At 39.7% G+C, this 17,376-nt stretch overlaps 1 protein-coding gene across 2 annotated transcripts in view; it reads right to left on the minus strand.

Moving 5' to 3' along the window:
• The window catches only part of HELB (DNA helicase B), a 35,915-nt gene that overhangs the window by 17,024 nt on the left and 1,515 nt on the right, over positions 1 to 17,376 (minus strand). For both annotated transcript variants that reach the window (XR_006274745.1, XM_038382309.2), the window contains exons 2-5: positions 8,846 to 9,226; positions 7,926 to 8,155; positions 1,953 to 2,834; positions 754 to 925 (exon numbers count right to left, since the gene is read on the minus strand). Coding sequence is in view for 1 of the 2 variants with exons in the window: in XM_038382309.2 (XP_038238237.1) it covers positions 754 to 925; positions 1,953 to 2,834; positions 7,926 to 8,155; positions 8,846 to 9,226 (1,665 nt within the window). In the remaining variant the exon portion in view is untranslated. The remainder of the gene's footprint in view (positions 1 to 753; positions 926 to 1,952; positions 2,835 to 7,925; positions 8,156 to 8,845; positions 9,227 to 17,376) is intronic.

Here is a 17,376-nt window from a genome sequence, read left to right on the forward strand (position 1 = left end):
TTATATTCCTAATTCAAAAAGCCATTCGTACTTGATGACATGCCTTCCTGTTAAATCTCTTCTGTATAGTGAATGTCAACACTAAATCAGACTTGTCTATGGGGATTTATACATTTAAATCATGGCATTTGTTTTGGTGGGACAAAAATGTGATCTCCAAAAGTGGGCACAGGAGTACAAAATCCTAATTTCTTTTCATGCTACTTTGTTCTATTTGTTAGATTAAAAACAAGTTAGTTCCGGATCTGACTGGCTGAACTACCTTAAAAATAATATTTTACTTTTCTTCTGTCCAGTTCATATGTTGTCAACATTCTCTCCAAGCTGTGTTAAAGAACTGGGGGGGGGAGGGGGGGGGAAGGGGAAACACACCACTTAAAGATGTTGTTGAAAAATCCGAAGGGAAGTGGTGAAAGCCTCATTATCAAATACTTTTAGAACCAGACAAGACACTAGGAGATAGACAATATAGAATAATCCTGCACTGGTAGGGTGGTAGGCGGGATGATATAAATTATTTTCCATCTCATCTATGATTTTATGGCAAGAGTAGCAAAATCTATGGAATAGAACATGCCTTTCAAGCACCTAACTGTGATCATATCATACCTCTACTGGTTTTCTTTCCGCTAATTATTTGGAACTACTACGCTTTATAAAACACACTAACACACAGCAAGTTCTCTCACATATTGCATAACTCAGGAAATATTTTCAAATTAGACTAAATTTACACTATTGCTCTTCACTTACCAAGTATAATAAGCTTGGCAAGTTGAGCGTGGTCACACAGCAATTTTAAAACTGAACTAAACGTTTGTACAGGTACTAAGCTCCCTTCATCCACAACCAGAATTGTCACAGTAGAAAACTTCCACGGAATTCGTCCGTCTTTTAACCTCCATGAATAAAAACTGTAGATGACCTAGAAACCAATCAAAATATACAATTTAACTTCCATTCAAGAAACAACAACTGAAGTTATCAAATTTAAATAACTTCCTTATAACAAGTAAAATGTGGGATCTTCCATGCTATATTTACTACAGCCATCATCTCAGTTTATATAATGAAACTGAATCATTACAGGCTCAAAAGGTTCAATCCTACTCTTCAATAATCACATACACACCTCCAGAACACATTTTTTGCAGAGCAGAATCAACTAAAACTGTTTATACAGAGGCATATACAAGCACATCCTCAAAATATAGAGCCCTAAAACAAAAAGGAGATCAGCTGGGTTTCTCTTGATAATTTCTAGATTTGAAAGTTCGAGACTAGTGGAAGAGCATATGAAGTGGAAGATCCTCAGCTGTGTAATTCACTTATTGCACTGGTCTGATATAACAGTCTGCTACCCTTTTGGGCAAAGAGCATCTATTTTCTTGATAAGAAAGGTGATTGGTAGACTAACAGTGTATTTGCTGGAGGCAAAGTTTGTATTGTGCCTGATCTTTGTCAAGCCCAATTTTTTTTAAATTTAAAAAACCTACAATAAATAGGAAAATATTACACATGGGGAATCCATCTCTCTTAATATCCATGGGATTTTGGTGCATTTCGAGCACTGGAGAGAGATCTGCCACACAGATGTCAAGACAGAATTTTGCCCTTAATTTTAAATTCTATGGACTTTTTAGGATATGTGGAATTGGTGAAAAAAGTCATTTGAAAACCCCTCATCAATTTTATGCCTCTAGAAGCTACTGTAACACACATTTAAAACAAAGAAGGCCAAAAATTGCAGCTGACATAATGCAAAAAGTCGGAGTTGTAAACTTTTGAAAAACAAGGCTGACTCCTAAATGTGGACAAGCTGTGCTTATTAAACGCCATTATGAACAGTTAAAAGATTTATAAGAGGTTCAGTTAGCAATCTGATTATTGTACACAATAAGAAGGACTATACTAAAAGATCTTTGGAGAGAGAATGCACAAATATTATATACCTGATGGAGAGTGTAAGCAGGAAGCTCAGTTTTCTCATTCAGCAGGCTAGCTGCTCTTCCTGTAGGTGCAGTAAGTAAAACATTTAAAACGTTTTTTGTGCAAATGTTTTCCTGACAAAAATGATTAAAGGTATACCATTCAGCAGATGCATCCAGGTCCTTTTCAAAATCATTACAAGCACTTGCCACTTCTTTTTCCACCTGCTTTAAATACTGAAAGAGGCAGCTAACTACAGTAGTCTTCCCACAACCCCCTTTTCCACTTATGATTGTCACTGGATTAGAACAAATCATTTCCACAGCTTTCATTTGATCTGGGTCCACTTCTGCTTCACCTGTAGTTTCTATGTCTGGTACCGGTTCATCATAAAGAAAATCACTGTCACTGTTGGTTTGTATATCTGGGGCATTTCTGCCCTCCAGTTGCTCTGTTTCAGGAGGCTGAGTACTATTTATTTTATCATCTCCATTTGCTTTTGATTTGGTGGTATCTTTAACATTAAGTACTTCTCTCACATCAACATGCAACTGCCATGGGTCATTTGTCATTAGACGATTTACAGAAAGTGCAATGTCTTTTTCAGATTTGTAAAGATGAGAAAGAAATACCAGTTTCTTCTCACCAGTCACTATCTTCTCATCTTTCATGAATTTCAAGGATTGCCAGGCACATTCAATGGACATATCTTTAGAAACCAAAGAGGTCAAAATGTCTTGTTCTTCATAAGTATGCCCCATTTCTCTACATCTTTGCTTGAGCTTATTGTATATTATTAATGCATTCTTCTGCAATTCCGGAATCTTCCAGAGGAGATGCTCACACTGACAGAAGGCTGCCCAAGTTGCCTCACAATTGGAAAGATTCAGTTCTCTGTAGGTTATCTTCCCACCAAAAAGGAAAAAAAGTTTAAATTATTTCACAAGACATTGGTATGTAACTGCAGAGCTAATGCTTTGTCATTAAATACAAATTTATAATTCAGAAGATAAGTATAGACAATAAGTAAATTTTAACAAGTTCTAGCTATACTACTTCTCAAACCAAACAAAGCAAGGAATTTCAAAGCAAGAGGGGGCTTGATCAATGCCAACTGTCATTTTGTTGTAGAAAACTGAACCATTGTACAAAAAAACACCACACAAACCACCCACACAACAGAAATTGGGTACTAGAAAAGAGGTTTGTATCAAATCTGTATTCTACCCAAACTATCACCAAGCCAAATAAAAGAGCAAACTGCTACAGAGTAATGATACAATACATGTGATAATATTTGAGTGCATGTGTACACATTATAGCACACATGTAAATAAGATCTCATTTGCTGCAATATATTGATTGGCAAAGTAGGATAGAATGGTTTTAATTCACATTTTCCTTCCTTTCAGTGGGCTTACATCTATTGCTTTAATATTTTTCCCTTTCTTCTTATAGAAGAAACAGATTTAGGAAAACTGGATTACTTATAAACATTGGGATTATTTTATTTGCTCTCAAATGGGACTGGACATCCTAATAATTCATATCCTCATTGCAAAAGCTGACTTCACTTTAAGGACCAATAGCCTGTAAGAAAGAGTTCACAAAACAGCCATTCTGAAATTAAAGAATAGACAATGGTAAAAACAGTGATCAAGAATCAAATTGTTTCCGTTTTGAGATCTTTATAAACACACCCCCACAAAAAGTAAGCATTGACCTCTCAAATTATTTTACATATAAAAATATAAGGCCAACATAGCCTTAGCTCCAGTGTAGACATTGCTAGGTCAAGAAAAGCTTTTGCCTCTCAGAGAAGCAGATCTACTACAGCAACAGAAGAACTGTTTCCATAGCTGTAGTAGTGTCTACATGAACGTGGTGCATCTGCACAGTTTCTAGTGTAGACATACCCTAAGCCACTGCAAACTTCTGTGAGAACACTTTCATTGTGGTTTAAGAGAAGCTTGCTTCAGTTTAAACTTAAACCAATTCCTAATCAATTTAAAGTGAACCAAAATATGCCTGTCAAACTGAAGAGTCCACATATCCATTTGCACTGGTTTAGCTAGATTAGTTTTAAAACCACACCATTAAACAGGTGAAACATTCTCTTGTAGACCAGCCCTTGCACTAGTCATTCAGCATTACATTTTGTCTCTTTAAATCACCAAATATTAAAATATATGGTATTAAAATATGCATATTTTTCTGAACCTGGAAGCTTTTATTCCCCCCTTTTAAATCTATAATTATTTGCTGCTGAAACATATGTAATGGACTACATAAACATACCAACATAGTATTTATTATTTTAACTAGTTATAACATGGTAGTGCCCAAATCAGGATACAGCCCCCACTGTGCTGAAAATGCAAATACACAGGCTATCACACACACACACACACACACACACACACACCCCCCACAAGACAGACAGCATGTAAAATGTTCTAGGCAATCTTCTCAGTTATCTTTAAAAAAAATAAAAGAGAAAAACCTTTCAGCCAAGAAATCATTCTCCCACTACTTATCACACATGCACACTTTCCCTCTCTTCTAGAGCACTAATCAACTTGTTCCAATGTGCCCTCCTTCATCATCCTACCCAACTACAGCAGTCAAGAAGATTATGGAAAAAACAGAACAGTTAAATGGTGCCTTTAAGAGAAATATCTAAAGGCCTTTATGTCAGTTCCTGTCCCCAGTGTCCACAAGAGGCTCCTGCTCATTTCCCCCCAGTAGAGATAAGGTGAAGGGGTTGAAAATGGGGGATCCATTTCCATGACAATATTTGCATTTTTTGAGAAAAAGCTTAGTTTAGAAGCAGGACAAAATATAAGAAATATTCTGTGTGTGTGCGCGCGAGAGAGAGAACACAAAATAAGAAATATTCTCTGTGTGTGCGCGAGTGTGAGAGAGAGAGAAGGGTTTAAAAAAAATCCATTTCTGGAAAACCAAAAGTGAATTTTTTTGGCTTCCTGGCTGCACTCAAAGAATGCTCTTGTCAATTTCAAGAGCCTTCCACCCCAGCTATTAGAAAGGCAGAGAGCCTGGGGAACTCTGCCTTCCCTCCAACCCTCCAGGAGCCAGACACACACTGCCGGTCCCCGGGAGCTGGGGAGAAATAGAAGGGTGGCAGGGAAATAGCATGCATGGGAGCTGTGCCTCTTCAGCCTCCAGAGCTGTCAGAGGAGAAGGGAGGCCTAGATACAGGGAAACCTGCCAGCATTTTGACTGAATTTTTGTGGAATCTTTAATAGATTCAGCAAAAGGTTTCACACTACCAAACGGGAATTTTCCAACTAAAGTAAGTTTTATCAGAAAGTTTCCAACCAGCTCTACTCATATCAATTCCTGGCTTCCACTACCCAACACAGACTCATTCACCTCATCACCATACAACCAAACACTTCATAACACCAAATAACTCAGTCCTTCCAATTCTAGTCACACGCCAATCTTCCCCAACACAAACTTGTCTGTCCTTAATTAAAAAAAAACCACCACCTCACTAATTACCAAGTGTAATATTCCTTCAGATCCTACTGCTTTTAAAATCTATACTATGCATTTCTATTCACACACGTATTAATAGCTTTGCTTCCAACAAGATCTGGTTTATAATTAGAGCTGGTTGGAAAAATTCCAACAAAACTTTGTCTAAACTTGCAGCTTGATTAAAATGTTTTACAAAAAGTTTGATTTTGAAACTGAATTGTTTACTAGCAGGTCACACCCCCAGCTGTCCTGCAGCATGTCTGGTGGGCTGCTGGGGATCCGGGCTTCAAGGGTCTGCCACTCTGGGTCAATCTGCCATGTGGACTGCCTCAGAGTCAAGAACCCCAAGGCTTTCAGGCTAATGGGTAACCCAAGCTGCCTGACTTCCAGGAATCTGGTGCTGGAGAAGATAACTATTGACATGACAACAAGAGTCTGGTCAGTTTCACTGCCACTATTCAGTGATAGGCAGCAGTGAAACTAACAAGAATCACAATAATTTCAGTCAACAGCTTCCAGGATCCCTGACAGAGGTGGGCAAACTACAGCCCGCAGGACCGTCCTGCCTAGCCCCTGAGCTCCCAGCCAGGGAGGCTAGCACCAGCCACTCCCCTGCTATTCTCCCTCCTCCGCAGCCAAGCCGCCACATGGGCAGTGCTCTGGGCTGCAGGGCTGCACGCTCCTGCAGGGCAGAGCGGTGGCATGTCTAGCTCTGGCTGGGCAGCGCGCCTGCCAGACATGCTGTTCCGATCAATAAGGGGGCTGGGGCGTTGGATAAGGGGCAAGGGGTCCCAGGGGGCAGTCAAGGGACTGTTGGATAGGGCAGAGGTTCGGGGGGAGGGGGGCCCAGGAGATGGTAAGGGGACAAGGAGCAGGGGGGGTTGGATGGGTGGGGGGTTCTGAGGGGGGCAGTCAGAGGACAGGAAGTGGGAGGGGTCAGATGGGGGCAGGCTGTTTGGGGACATGTGCACAGCCTTCTCTACCTGGCCCTTCATACAGTTTCTCACCCTGATGTGGCCCTTGGGTCAAAAAGTTTACCCACCCCTGGTCCCTGACTCCCTGCAAACCACAAGGGAGGCAGCTGGGAATCCTAGAGAGCGTTTCCAAAATGAAATATACCACATTTTAGTTTTTAAAAAGAAATATTGTAAGATTTCTGTTTCATGAATACTTCCCATTTTTTCTCACCTTTGTTAGTATTCTTGTCAGGGTTCCCTCTCCACTCTGAACTCTAGGGTACAAACATGGGGACCTGCATGAGAGACCCCCTAAGCTTATTTCTACCAGCTTAGATTAAAAACTCCTCAAGGCACAAATTCTCCCTTGTACCTTGGATTAGGTAACACTGCCACCACCAAGTGACTTAAACTCATGGAAAGGACCACTTGGGGGGATATTAGGGGGTAGTAAGAACTCCCACACCCGCTTTCCTGGGGAGACCATGAATTCAGATTCAATCCTCACTGGGTGATATTCTAAACCAATGGTTTTCAACCTGTGATCAAGGGATCCCTAGGAGTCTGTGAACTATGTCTAAATGGTCCACGAAAGGTTGTCGTTACCATAAAGTAGTGATTTCAACCTGTGGGCTGCAGACCCCTAGGGGGTCTGCAAACTATGTGTAAGATTTCCAAAGGGGTCCGCACCTGCATTTGAAATGTTTTAGGGGTCTGCAAATGAAAAAAAAAAAAAAAAGTTAAACAAAATACTATTCTAAAACTAAAAGAGCTCTCTTCCACACTTGTAGCTATTTCCATCGCTTCACACCAGCTCAGACATTTTAGAGTGACATTTCTGGAGTCGTCTTATATAGATATGTACATGGAAGTCTACATTAACATTGAACTCTTAACTATGGTTGTCACAGCACCTTTACTCAGCCTTACTGCAATGGGAAACCAAGATTATCTTGAGGAGCTCAGTATCTTTTATATGAAACTCCCCATGTTCACCCAACCGGAAAGAATTTCCATTTCTTCCATGCAGTATACCAAGAAACTGAATGATTCCTTTATATTTAAAATTATATTAGAAACAGTTGCACAATGATTAGGAAGAATACTAACAAGGGTAGATAAGGTATTCCTGGACCCAGTTGGTATGTTTACACTGCATCTGGAAGCAAGCATTACAGCCTGGGACCCACAGACTCCTGCTGGCACTAGATCACTAAAGCAGTGTGGACAGTGCTTCAATGTTACACCTCAGGCTGAAGCTCAGGCTCTGAAGCCCACACCTCTTCCCCACAACTGCAATATCTACACAGGTATTTTTAGGGTTCTGGTGCGAGCCCCGCTGCAAGTACTGCAGACATATCCAGAAGGTTTCTGTTTAGTGCAGCTGCCCAGGATGGTGTTGAAAAGAGAAAAGTTCTCTCTCTTCAAAAAGAAACATTCAGAATCAGCCTCCATCCAAATAACCAAGGGTCACAGTTTGAACAAATAGTACTGAATTCTATGATGATCAAAATGCAATTAATTCATGTTACTTACCCTGCTGAATCCAAGTTTCCATGGCTCTTTTTTTAACATCTCATCTAATTTTGGTAGTGTCTCATCTTCAGGAGAAACTTTTTCTTTTTCATCACTTTTGCTGCTCTGTTTGGTCACTTTATGCCAGCTCACCGCCTTCATAATATTGCAAAAATGACGTGGTAGAAGTCTCGGCAGGAACTCCATTATCACTGGGAAACTCAAAGCTACCAAAACAGTCTTTCCTGTAACTATATATTCATCACAAACCAAGAAAGTATTTATTAAAATACAAAAAAAGTGTTCGCAGAAGGCAATTTGATTACTTAGCTTAGGCTTTATTCCAAAAAACGTAAATAGAACTGGTTCTTTAGTTCTCTGTCTGAAAAAGCTTTTATATACTACCGATACAAGTAAGATTACTAAAACAGATTAAAAAAAAATTTCCACTTTGAATAAATTGTGCATTTGACAGAATTATGTATATAGTCAGTTTCACATTCGTAGTCAAGTCTACCTGCCCTGATATGTACACAACATTCACAGTATATTAAAAAAAAAAAAAAAATCTGGTAACCTGAAACATCTTCCAATCTTTAGTTCAATCAAATGTCAAGTTAAGCAGTACTACCAGCACTTTCGAGTGAAATGGAAGTTAACTCTTAACAGATCTTCATTTAAGCGGGTTCTACTATTACTTTTTTTTCCCCCCCAACTGATTCCTGTTCCATCTATATGGTATAAGACCCAGGTCATGCAAAGACTTGCATATATGCTTAACTACAAGCACGGGAGTAGTCCTCTTTATGTGCTCAGGAAAAAATCTTTGCAGGATCAATACTGATTTACAAACATGCTCTACCAGCACATTAGCATGGATAAAAATCTTAAAAAGCATAACTGTTATTTTTATAGTCCAATAATATATAATTTATACTTACATGAATGCATAATATAATAAAAAATATCAAAATTTTTCATCTCAACAGATTTGTTCCCTTTCTGAAGATTTAATTTTGACTCTTGAAACTGATTAAGTTTTTCTTCAAGGTTTCTGAAGTTCAGGGCAGATCTCTCAGAAAAACACTTAAAAAACTCCTCTATGAAATAGTCAGGAACACAACACTCTTTAAAAAAGAGTGAAAAAACTGCGTTTTGGTTTTCCTCTATATCAGTTCGTAGGAAGTATGACGGATATCCTTGCACAAAATACTTTGATTCCACCAATTTAACTTTAACATTAACTTTCCACCAAGGGCCAAGTAAAGGAAAACATCCAACCACTTCATACGTCTTTTGGGATCTTTCATCCTGTATTATAACTGAAATTTTAAAAGTACAATTTGTTGAAAACTTTATTGCATTTTGCATAAACAAATTCACTAAGTAAAAGCAAACAAACCAAAAATATTTAAAAATGTTTCAGATGTAATTTAGTTATAATAATCTTAGGTATTGTTTTTAACAGTAGTAAGTTTTTTTTTTAAAAAAAAAAAAGACATCTCAGACAATCAATTTAAAAAACATGCTTATGTTTCTGTAGGTGGCTGAAGTCAACAATACATCAAATAATTTTTCTGGTATGTATTATTTGTATGAGCAGTTAAAGCTGCTTACTAATAGTCAGATTTTGCACTATTCAAATCAATTAGAGTTTTATGTTTTTGGTGATGTGCTTAAAACTAATTTTAAACTTCATTATTTCAAAAAAATGACAATATTTTGTCAAAAATAATTGAGTTCTTGGACACTTTGATTGCAATAAAAGGACACAACCCCTTGCCCATATTATAGCTATATACAATGATAAGCTTTGTTATTAGTTTCTGGTAGTACTTTCCAAACATTCAAAGCAGAGACAGTCCCAGCTCTGAGAAGCTCACAATCTAAGGAAAAAAGAAAAGGAGTACTTGTGGCACCTTAGAGATTAACAAATTTATTAGAGCATAAGCTTTCGTGACAAAGCTTATGCTCTAATAAATTTGTTAGTCTCTAAGGTGCCACAAGTACTCCTTTTCTTTTTGCGAATACAGACTAACACGGCTGCTACTCTGAAATCTAAGGAAAGACAAACAAGTAGAAAGAGGTCAGGGAACGAGAATACAGTTTATTTTTGTTACAAAAGTGACAAGAATTAATTGATAATCTCACTAAATCAAGTGAGAACAAAGTGTGTAATAAAAGTTCAATCATGATTGGATTTGAACACACTATCTTTGCAATACACATCAGGCTATACTCCATATAGCCAGTAAGCTACACATTTTTTTATTCCAATTGAAACAGTAGGAACTTAAAATATAATACAGTAGAAACTAAATTATTGTAAAGTCTCAGGGAAAATCCAAAACTTTTGGATAATCTGGTTCGGAAAAAAAACAAGAAGCAAACTTGGCAGACTCAGCCAATGGTCAGGTATTAGACATTCCCACCTAGAGAGACTATACTGGCATAGCTACTCTGCCATAGCTATGCCAGCATAAACCCATAGAGTAGGCATAGGGAACACTGAAAGGTTTTTCCACTAGAGTATGCTCACCATCTTCCCAAGGGATGGTAGCTACATTGACAGAAGCATTCTTTCATTGACACAGCTGTGTCTGCACTGGGGGGTAAGTCAGCATAGCTACACTGGTCAGGGATGCAATTATCACACCCTGACCAACGTAGCTATGTTGACCTAACTTTTAAACGTACACCAGGCCAGACTGACTAGCTAGCAGCTCAGCAGAATTTCAGGGTACAACAGAAGTAGTTGTTGTTTGGTAGTTATTTCAGTCTAATGTCTTAATAAATCTTCTAATGTATACCCTAATCTGAGGTTTCAGACAGACAATGAAAAACCATATATGTGGAAGAAAAAAAAATATAAGGAGCCAGGAAAACATTTAAGTCTGTGCTCCTGGGTGCTGATAAAGTTGAAGACCTATCATACTGTGGGCCAATTTCTATAAAGCCGGACTGATGTAATAGAGTAGAACTGGGGTCTATGGTTTTAAGCATAGATTCTACCAGGAGCTCATTCAGGACATTCAGTTTCCTTCTTTAAAATAATTTAAATAGGCAAGGACTAGTCTAGTGGTCATCTATGTCTCTTTAGCTAACAGGGAACCAAAAAAAAAAAAAAGTCAGGGTGCCATTGAACTCTACACTTCAGTGTGATAAATATTTAATAACTCATAAAATAATGAGCCAAGTGAAGGAATTAGGAACATTTTCCATAATTTGGTTATAAACGGAGTACTTATAAATTATATGGGAAAATTTGTGAGAGATTTTCACATACTGCAAAACAGCTCACAGGATGAGCAAATAGCAATAAACAAATATGACTTAGTATTGCCATAACAAGTCACAAATTCCTTATCTCTTCAGCCCCACAGAGATGGCAAAGGTCATTTTCTAACTTGACTTAGTCCTTATCAAAACTAGAAACATTATGCTGGCAAAGTCTCCTAGTATAGACACACTTATACAGGCAGAGAATAATAGGGTTAAAAGGAATAGCCAGTATGGGTTTGTCAAGAACAAATTATGTCACACCAAATCTCATTTCCTAATTTGACACGGTTACTGGCCTAATGGATGGGGGAAGCAGTAGACATGTTATATCTTGGTTTTTAGTAAGGCTTTTGACCCAATACCACATGATATTCTCATAAGCAAATTAGGGAAACGTAGTTTAGATTAAGTTACTATAAAGTGGGTGGACAACTGGTTAAAAGACCATACTTAAAGAGTAGTTATTAATGGATTACTGTCAAAACAGGAGTGGAGGGGGGCGTCTCATGAGGTCCCACGGGGGTCAGTCTTGGATCTGCTATTATTCAGTATTTTCATTAATGACCTGGCTAATGGAGCAGAGTATACTCATAAAGTTTGCAGATGACACCAAGCTGAGAGGAACTGCAAGCATTTTAGAGGAAAGGATTAGAATTCAAAATGACCTTGGAAACTGGAGAATTGGTCTGAAATCAAGAAGATGAAATTCAATAAAGACAAGCGCAAGGTACTTCACTTAGAAAGGAAAAATCAAATGCAAAACTATAAAATAAAGAATAACTGGCTAGGTGGTAGTATTGCTAAAAAGAATCTGGGATGTAGTGGATCACAAATTGAATATAAATCAACAATGTAATCCAGTTGCAAAAAAAAAAAAAAAGCTAATATTCTTGGGTGTATTAACAGGAATGTATTATGTAAGAGACAGGAATTAATTGTCTTGCTCTCTTAAGCACTGGTGAGGCCTCAGCTGGAATAGTGTGTCCAATTCTGGACACTACGTACTAGGAAAGATGTGGACAAACTGGAGAGAGTCCAGAGGAGAGCAACAAAAAATAATAAAAAGATTTAGAAAATCTGACCTATGAGGAAAGGTTAAAAAAAATGGGCATGTTTAATCTTGAGAAAAGACGACTAAGGAGGGATCTGATAACAGTCTTCAAATACGTTATGGACTGTTATAAAGAGGACAGTGATCAATTGATCTCCATGTCCACTGATGGTAGGAGAAGTAGTAACTGGCTTAAGTACTTATCAGTGGTCACAGTCAAGATGAAAGGGCATATTGAGTGAGGGTCCTGCAGGGATCAGTTCTGGGTCTGATTCTGTTCAAGATCTTCATCAATGATTTAGATAATGGCATAGAGAGCAAACTTATAAAATATGCTGACGATACCAAGATAGGAGGGGCTACAAGTGCTTTGGAGGATAGGATTAAAATTAAAAGTGATCTGGACAAACTGAAGAAACAGTCTAAAGTAAACTGGACAAAATTCAGTAAGAACAAATGCAAAGTTAGCTTGCTAAACCCAGGGTTGTGAGTTCAATCCCTGAGGGGGCCATTTGGGGCAAAAATTGGGGATTGGTCCTGCTTTGAGCAGGGGGTTGGACTAGATGATCTCCTGAGGTCCCTTCCAACCCTGATATTCTATGATTCTATACGAAAGTATTCCACTTAGGAAGGAACAATCAGTTGCACACATACAAAATGGGAAATGACTGCCTAGGAAGGAGTACTGCGGAAAGGGATCTGGTGGTCAGAATTCAGAGTAGCAGCCTTGTTAGTCTGTATTCACAAAAAGAAAAAGGAGTACTTGTGGCACCTTAGAGACTAACATTTATTTGAGCATAAGCTTTCGTGAGCTACAGCTCACTTCATCGGATGCATTCAGTGGAAAATACAGTGGGGAGATTTATATACACACACAGAGAACATGAAACAATGGGTTTTATCATCACTCTCCAAAACCCATTGTTCTCTGTGTGTGTATATAAATCTCCCCACTGTATTTTCCACCAAATGCATCCGATGAAGTGAGCTGTAGCTCACGAAAGCTTATGCTCAAATAAATGTGTTAGTCTCTAAGGTGCCACAAGTACTCCTTTTCTTTTTGGTGGTCAGAATGGATCACAAGCCAAATATGAGTCAACAGTGTAACACGGCTGCAAAAAAATCTAAATTATAGGATGTACTAGTAAGAGTGCTGCAAGTAAGACATGAGAAGTAACTCTTCTCTACTCTACTCCACACTGATTAGGCCTCAAGAGGAGTAGTGTGCCCAGTTCTGGGCACCACATTTCAGGAAAGATGTGGACAAACTAGAGAAAGTCTAAAGAACAACAAAAATGATTAAAGGTCTAGAAACCATGATCTATGAAGGAAGATTGAAAAAACTGGGTTGGTTTAGTGTTGGAGAAGAGAAGACTGAGAGGGGACATGATAACAGTTTTCAAGTACATTAAAGGTTGTTACAAGGAGAAACACTGTTCTCCTTAACCTCTGAGGATAGGACAAGAAGCAATGGGCTTAAGTCACAGCAAGCACGGTTTAGGCTGGACATTAAGAAAAACTTCCTGTTGGGGTGGTTAAGCACTGAAATATATTGCCTAGGGAAGTTGTGAGATTTTTTTTAAGAGCAGGTTAGACAAACACCTGCCAGGAATAGTCTAGATAATAGTTAGTCCTGCGATAAGTGCAGGGGACTGGACTAGAACAGCGGCTCTCAACCTTTCCAGACTACTGTCCCCCTTTCAGAAGTTTGATTTGTCTTGTACACTCAAAGTTTCACCCCAACTAAAAAACTACTTGCTTACAAAAATCAGACAAAATACAAAAGTGCCACAGCACACTATTACTGAAAAATTGCTTACTTTCTCATTTTTACCATACAATTATAAATTAAATCAATTGGATTATAAATACCGTATTATGCCGCCATTTCAGTGTCGGTACATAGAGCAGTATAAACAAGTCATTGTCTGTAAGAAATTTTAATTTGTAGTGTTTTTTACATAGCCTGTTGTAAAACTAGGCAAATAACTAGATGAGTTGATGTACCCCCTGGAAGACCTCTGCGTACCCTGGTTGAGAATCACTGGACTAGATGACCTCTCGAAGTCCCTTCCCGTCCTACGATTCTATGATTGACACAGTTTACCACCTTTAAAACTGATGGTGTAATGGAGCGGACTCACCCAGCGGCGCCTCCTGCTGCTCGTCTGTGCGAATTAGCATGTCAGCCTCCGGAGCACCCTCTGCCATCTAGTGATCTGCCTTACCACTGGGCCCAGTCCCTCCCAGGACCTGGTGCCACCTCCCACTGGGGTGCTGCCCCCTGGCAGTAAACCCCAACAATCCCTGAGGGTTTCCCCTCCCTGGGGAACCCCCACCCACTACCCCCACCTCACCTCAGTCTTGGCTACTGCCAGTCATCGCTTAGTCCCACTCCCCAGGGCAGACTGCAGTGTATCAGCCACTAATCACCGGCAAGGGTGGGGTGGGATCTGCTGCCTCGATCTACCCATGGGCTGCCCCCTGGCAACCCCAATACCTAACAGGCCCTAATCTAGGCCTTGCAGCTTGGGGGTTTCCTGCCAGAGCTCCCCTGGCCTTTCCCCTCAGCCCTGCTCCAATCTAGGTACTCCCTCAGGTCCCTACAGCCAGGCCCTTCTCTCTCTCTGAACTGAGAGAGACTGGCTAAGCTTCAGCCTAGCTGTCCCTTTTTAGGCCCAGCTGCAGCCATTTCCCCAATCAGCCTAGCTTTTCTTGCCCTCAGCCCTGGTTCTCTCCCAGGGCTGGCTTTTAAGCCCCAAAGGGCAGGCGCGGGTAACCACCCCACTACAGATGGGCTAATATGATTTTAAAGGTGTTAAACAATGTCTATATTAGGTGTTAAGTGGGTTTCAAAAGTTAGCTAATGCAAGTTTTAAAAACATCTGTTTCCTATACAGTACTCTAAGCAAAGCTTTACAAGCCACAGGACTGTGGGCAGGCCCTTGCAAAGGAGCCATGAGAAACCAGTTCCAGGTAAGCCTTGGGGGTGGGGGGGCAGGGAGGCAGGCTGAGGTAGAGATTTCCCTACAGCACACACCCCCAGTGGGGGTGTATACCCTCCCTGAATTTCCTCAACACTCCCCCTTCCCCAGTGGTTAACTAGTTACAAGCAGTGTTGCTAATTTAGTCTTTGGTTGGAAACTTGAATTGAAATTGAAAATGAAACATTAATACACACTTTAGAAGCATATTCAGGGCAAGATAAAATACTTCTACCTGAAAAAGTATAATAGGTTTGAAAAGCCTGAACAAAGACTAGCTGCTTCATACAGCTGTTTTTTCCTGACACTGTCAGCACATTCATTTCGGCAATGTTGGCCAAAATTATAATTTCAAATTATAATTTGTAAGCAAGGTCTGAATGAGGACTTGCTTGAGCCCCAGCACCCTCAACTAAACTGCACTCACTAAGCAAGGGGTTTGGATGGCAGATCCCAAGGGAGGAGACATGGGTTTTGCTTGGTGATGTGGGTTGTGCCTAAGAGTCACAGGCACTATTTGACCTGCCCCTCTCTCCTATTTAAAGATAGAGCTTATTAGTCTCCATAGAGAATCTTTTGTTTTGTTAAGTGGTCACTAGAGCTGAAATCACTAATAATCAGTTCTAAGTGCTTAGAGCTGCTGCAGGACAGCATTTCTGTAGAGGAAACAGCTCAGCCTGCACTCACTGTGAGGTTCCCCCACTGAGAACTGAAAATCACTGAGAGCTGGGTGGAACCTCAAGAGATCAACTTGTCAAGGTCACAGTTGCTAATGGCAGCAGTAGCAGGTGATGTGTCAGGGCCACTGGCAATGGAGTGGTGGAGTGAACAGTGGCACAACAAACAACAGTGGCCACAGTGAGCGGCCGGTGTGAGTGGCTGGAGGAATGAGCAAGATGACTTCTCCCCCATGCCCTCCCAGGGTCAGAGGTGAACTCATGTGAAAGCACCTCTGAACTCTGGATCTTCACGGACCAAGTATTAAGTCTCTGTGTACATTATCTTGATGTCAGTGGTAGGCCAGTAGAAGAATTTCTAGACATTCAGGTTATAGAAGACACATTGGCTGCATCTCTGACATCTTAGAAGAGTTAAATGCTTGTAAATTGAACCCCAAAGAGATGGCTGCTTGTGCATTTGATGGAACTGCAAACTTCTCTGAATGTCATAATGAAGTACCAGTTTTGCTCAGAGAAAAGTGTAATTCTAATCTCTCCTATACACACTGCAGAGACCATCTACTCCAACTAGAACTAGTACAAGCTGCAGAATCTTCAAAAGGCATTTAAAAAATTATAAATTTAATGTCAGGTTTCAGAGTAGCAGCCGTGTTAGTCTGTATTCGCAAAAAGAAAAGGAGTACTTGTGGCACCTTAGAGACTAACAAATTTATTTGGAGCATAAGCTTTCGTAGCTTTCGAGCTACAGCTGTTCATTATACTTTTTTTTTTTTCCTCCAAGCAAGAGTCCCAAAGGATTGAAGGTTTTGGAAAATATAGAAGATACACTGGGACTGAAGTTCAAATTAGTCCAACTTGGGAAAACCCAGTGGCTTTCTCATGAGTGATCCTTGGCTGCTGGCTTAAAATTACTATAACCACTATTATTGGCTCTGGAAAGTATCTACCGAGATGGGAGAGTTTTAAGTGATGACACTAGTGGACTACTTTTGCTACTAAGTTCAGAGAAGACAATAGCCATTCTTCTTTGTAGATCTACTGTGAAATCACTTGGGTGATTAAACAATGCCATCCAGGCATCTGCTACAACAGTAGTAGATCTGTGCTCGGGAATGGAAGCTACACTTGGCTCAATCAGGGAGAGATCCATTAAAGTACTGGAAGAAGCAAAGACTTCAGTTCAGAAGTTGACTAATTAGGACACTTATATTAACTCCTTAAATGAAGAGGACAAGAAGTGTTTGTTAAGCCAGCTTAAAACCTAAAGTACACAGATTGATTCTTACATCTCTACAACAGCAACTTCTGGATTCTACTCAACCTTATGCAGCTTTTTCAGATGCCCGTCTCATAAAATGCTGACAGCGTGATGCACTACCTGCAATGCCAGGACAGATCAGAGAATTTGAACGCAGAGTGGAATATCATAGGACAAACAAATGAAGATTTGACTTCAACTTCTTTATCACCACAAG

This window comes from Dermochelys coriacea, chromosome 1 (assembly GCF_009764565.3).
Source record: "Dermochelys coriacea isolate rDerCor1 chromosome 1, rDerCor1.pri.v4, whole genome shotgun sequence".
NCBI classification, from domain to species: domain Eukaryota; kingdom Metazoa; phylum Chordata; order Testudines; family Dermochelyidae; genus Dermochelys; species Dermochelys coriacea.